At 40.7% G+C, this 4,600-nt stretch overlaps 1 protein-coding gene across 3 annotated transcripts; it reads left to right on the forward strand.

Moving 5' to 3' along the window:
• Positions 1–65: 65 nt before the first annotated feature.
• Positions 66–3,905, forward strand: LOC130386366 (uncharacterized). Of its 3 annotated transcripts, XM_056595254.1 has the most exons (4): positions 66–520; positions 1,282–2,306; positions 2,404–2,720; positions 3,188–3,905. In XM_056595254.1, exons 1-4 carry the CDS (start codon positions 257–259, stop codon positions 3,550–3,552), a joined length of 1,971 nt encoding a protein of 656 aa, XP_056451229.1. In that variant the 5' UTR covers positions 66–256; the 3' UTR covers positions 3,553–3,905. The 3 variants fall into 3 exon arrangements, with proteins under 3 accessions (XP_056451229.1, XP_056451231.1, XP_056451230.1); XM_056595256.1 differs by having other exon boundaries at positions 66–2,298; XM_056595255.1 differs by having other exon boundaries at positions 1,282–2,298; positions 2,404–3,905.
• Positions 3,906–4,600: the final 695 nt, after the last annotated feature.

The following is a 4,600-nucleotide window of genomic DNA, read 5'->3' on the forward strand; positions in this document are numbered from 1 at the left end:
TAACGAAGTAGATGTACTTCGTTACACTACTTAAGTATTTTTTTTGAGGATTTGTACTTTACTTGAGTTTTTTTTTTTATCAGGACTTTTACTTTTACTTCACTACATTTATAAGTTAAATAATATACTTTTACTTCGTTACTTTGACATTTGCCACCTCGTTACTCGTTACAAATTAAAACAGTCTCTGCATGAGATTCCGAGAGGACGAGAAGAACCACGTACGGTACTCTCGCGAAGAAGGTATAAATACGGGATGCGCGCACCGCGCGGGGGCGGCAGAGAGATCACTACAAACATGGCAGCCGCAGAGCATGTGGATGAGGGAGACACAGAAGACGACGCACAGAGTTCAACAGAAGTCGACGACGGACACCCGTGGTCATACCTGGAAAGTATGTTCAGCTACCTCGGGATGCGGGCAAATTCCTACCGAATGAAGTGCATGTTATGCCTTCCGAAGTGCCACGAAATAAAGGCCTTCAAAAGCTCCCCGTCCAACCTCAAAAAACACATCCAAGTAAGTGCATTAAGTAAGCAATGTCATTTCATGTGGCAGGAGGGATATACAAATGTGTAAAACATAGTTTTAGCTAACATTACAGGCAAGTTGCTAACGTAACGACGTGCTAGCATGGTTGCGTGCTAGTAGCAAGTTGCTAACGCTATGTGCTAACGTTAGCAACTTGCCCGTATCACACGTGTGGTGGTGTCGTGGACAAATAAACCTACGCCACACACACACGCACGCATGCACACAAGTGTTATGCAGGAGTGTCAATAAACAGGGTTAGCATCTCGAACGAGGCAGTTTTCCTCCTGCATGATACATTTTTAATATCAAGTGCTTCACTTGTTTTTTTAATGAAAAATACACAAATAAATCATACAAAATCTGTAACTTGGAAGTTAAGCAATAGGCTATTGAAAATGTGCCTGTTTGTTCATAGGAACTGTAGTAAAATGGCATGCTGTTCATTAAAATAGCTTTGTGTTTGTTTTTTTAAATTGTATTTGTTGTACAGCAATTAGATATCCAAGCTCAGTGTCCTGTATGATGTTTTAGCTTTAAATTATTTGGTATTTTTGAAAGATAAAATATAGTTGACAGTTGAGCAACATTTCTTTTTTTTTATTAATGTTGGACATGCCCACAAACGGGACATCAGGGTGAAAGGGGTTAGAAATCCAGACCTGTCATTGTGGTAACTGTTGAATGATGTCTTGAGTATCATTTGAACTAATATTATTATTTCTTTTAATTTTGTGTTTTTCATGTAGAGAGCACATCCACAACATCTAAAGAAATATGAGCAGCTGACCTCACAAAAAAGAAAGAGGGCTTCGGAAGCTGGGACCTCCACCCTCAAACAGACCACGTTGCTGGCTACCCGATCCATATCTCAGAGTGCTGTTGACAGGGCCATTGTTAAGTATGTTGTCAACAATCTCCAGCCATTGTCAACTGTCGAGAATGAAGCCTTCAGAGAGCTTCTCACAGATCTTCTTCCTACTGCCAAAGTCATCACACGGGTCACCCTGCGATCAAGGATTGAAGATTTAGCAAAGTCTATGAAAAACGTGTTAACTGAGGAGATGAGTAAAGTGGACCACATCGCCACCACTACAGATTGCTGGTCAGTTAGGAGAAGGAGCTTCCTTGGTGTGACTGCTCATTGGGTGAACTCTACAGACCTAACTAGACGATCAGCAGCCCTAGCTTGCAGACAGCTAAGAGGTTCCCACACCTTTGATGTTTTGGCCACCGCACTCAATGACATCCATACTGAATATGGCATCAGGAACAAAGTTGTGAGGACAACAACCGATAATGGCTCCAACTTCCTGAAGGCTTTTCAAGTTTTTAGTGTGGACAAAAACAATAATGAAGCAGAAGAGAAAGAGGATGAGGAAGGGAATGAGATGGAGGGAGTGGAATTTGTTGACATGACTTCAATCCTTGTTGAGAATGATGGCTTTGAGTTTGAGCTTCCGAAACATCAACGATGTGCTTGTCATCTGCTCAACTTGGTGTCTACAGTTGATGCTGAAAAAGCAACAGCCAACGATGGATACAAAAAACTGCAACGCTCAACATTCAGCAAGTGTTATGGGCTGTGGAATAAGTGTGGAAGATCCTGCCAAGCAGCTGAAGCTGTGGAAGATGCCTGCTCCCTCCAGCTGCTACGACCAAACGCCACCAGGTGGAACTCAATGTTTATGGCTGTGGAAAGGCTCCTCAAGATTCTGAGAGAGAAGGGAGAGCCAGCTTTGAGAGAGATCTGTGCAGAATTGAAGGTGCCAATGTAAGTTTGAATTATGTATTTATGTATTTTTATTTTATTTTTTGGGTACAATATTCATGCATAATTGTAAAACAGTGGTTTGTTTTCTCCCTAACAGGTTTCATCCAGTTGAGCTCACTTTCCTAAAAGAGTACTACACCACCATGAGCCCTGTTGCCCAGTCCATCAACATCCTCCAAGGAGAAGTGGAAGTCCAGATGGGATGGCTTCTTCCGACTATTTCCTTGCTGAGCAGCAAACTGGAAAAAATAAAGATTGCACTGAAGCACTGCAAGCCGCTGGTTGAAGCCATTCAAGTGGGCATCCAGAACCGTTTTGGTGAAATGTCAAGAGACCCTGAATTGGTTGCTGCAGCGATTCTCATCCCAAAATTCAAAACGGCCTGGATCAAAGATGATGCTACACTGAAAAACGGTAAGACAACATGGAGAAAATAAAAGGAAGAAAATATCCATAAAATTAAATTGTATCCATTAAATTACAAATCTAATGCACCCTTACATTTTTTTTATTATTTTATTACTCATTTCATACACCAGTCTAATTTTGAATAGTGGTTGAGCCAATATCTAAGATGTCTAATTGTCAGAGTCAAGACTTGTGTTTTTCTCCTTATCTATTCCCTGATTTTGTGTAGCCCACCTGCAAGCTCACACTGCCTTGGTTGTAGATCAGTTATTTTCACAATTTGTCACAACTTTTTTTCTACTTTATATCTCTCTTTTTTTGTTGCTAATTTTGGCCTTTTGTTTCTGAGTGTTTTTTGTCAATGTAATATTATTTATTCCTTTAGAATTATGGAAAATGTCATAAATGTAATTAAATTTGTCCAATAAAAATGTGACTGTACTAATGCTAGTGTCACCCTCCCTGTGTTTCAGGGTTGGACTACATCAGGGAGCAGTTGGAGGATCCTTCTATTTCAGCAGAGGCTGGATCTGGCTCATCTGATGAGGGAGACTTCTTCCACATCCTGAAAAGTTCCCACAAAACACCAAGCGCCACCAAGCAGCTTGATTCGTACCTGGCCTACTCAACAGACGACATCAAGATTCTCAAGACGTTTCCTGTGGTTCTCAAGTTGTCTGTCAAACTCAACACACCTCTGCCTGCTTCTGCAGCTTGCGAAAGGCTGTTCAGCATAGCAGGTCTCATCTTCAGCCCAAAAAGAGCACGGCTAGCTGCAGACACTTTTGAAAATCAGCTTCTGCTGAGGATGAACCGCAAGTTCAACTTCTCCACTTGAACCAGAAAGTTTGTTTGTGTGGTGTTACTGTGCCTCAGCTCATGAGGATTCCCCCAACATAGTTAAAAAGTGGTTCTTATGTTAAAGACATTGTTTATTTTTGAGTGGTATTCTATACCACATTTCATTCACCTGAAAAAGTGAAATAAAAAACAAGGGGAGAATAATTTTGGGTTGTTTTGCTTCCTTTCATGCGTACTATAAAATACTTGTACTTGTACTTTTGATACTTGAGTATATTTTTTCACAAGATACTTTTGATACTTAAGTACATTTAATGTGAGCTACTTTAAGACTTTTACTCAAGTACATTTTTTTTAGGTGACTTTAACTTTTACCAAAGTAATTTTCAGTTATGGTACTTATACTTTTACTTAGTTATTTTTTTCAAGTACTTTATACACCTCTGGAGAACGGACATCTTGATTTGTTCCTCCGCTTCCTCCTAGGCCTCTCTCTGGAGACCAATCAGAATCTCCTACGAGGTCTGCTTGGACAGACCGGAAAAAGCTCATGGACAAATGAGGAAACAGTGTCTTACATCAAGGAGAAGATAGCTGGAGATCTTTCTCCAGAGAGAAGCATCAATCTGTTCCACTGTCTGAATGAGCTGAATGACCATTCTCTAGTGGAGGAGATCCAACAGTACCTGACATCAGGAAATCTCTCCAGAAAATCTCTCTCTACTGCTCAGTGGTCAGCTCTGGTCTTCATCTTACTGTCATCAGAAGAGGAGCTGGACGTGTTTGATCTGAAAAAATACTCTGCTTCAGAGGAGGGTCTTCTCAGGCTGCTGCCAGTGGTCAAATCCTCCAAAACATCTCTGTAGGTTCAAATTCAATTCAAAGAGCTTTATTCCTCCGTTAGGAACTTCACATGTGGAGGAGCAGCAGGGTGTGTCCGTACCCAACAGTACATACAATAAACAAAGACACGCACAGACACACACATCATAAGCCAACACTAGACATATGGCAGATTAAAAAAAAAATCCTTAGCCCAGTGAATAAATAGTAGTACCACAATGGAGGAGAATATTTTTTATTTT

The sequence above is a fragment of the Gadus chalcogrammus genome, chromosome 7 (assembly GCF_026213295.1).
Source record: "Gadus chalcogrammus isolate NIFS_2021 chromosome 7, NIFS_Gcha_1.0, whole genome shotgun sequence".
Taxonomy (NCBI): Eukaryota; Metazoa; Chordata; class Actinopteri; order Gadiformes; family Gadidae; genus Gadus; species Gadus chalcogrammus.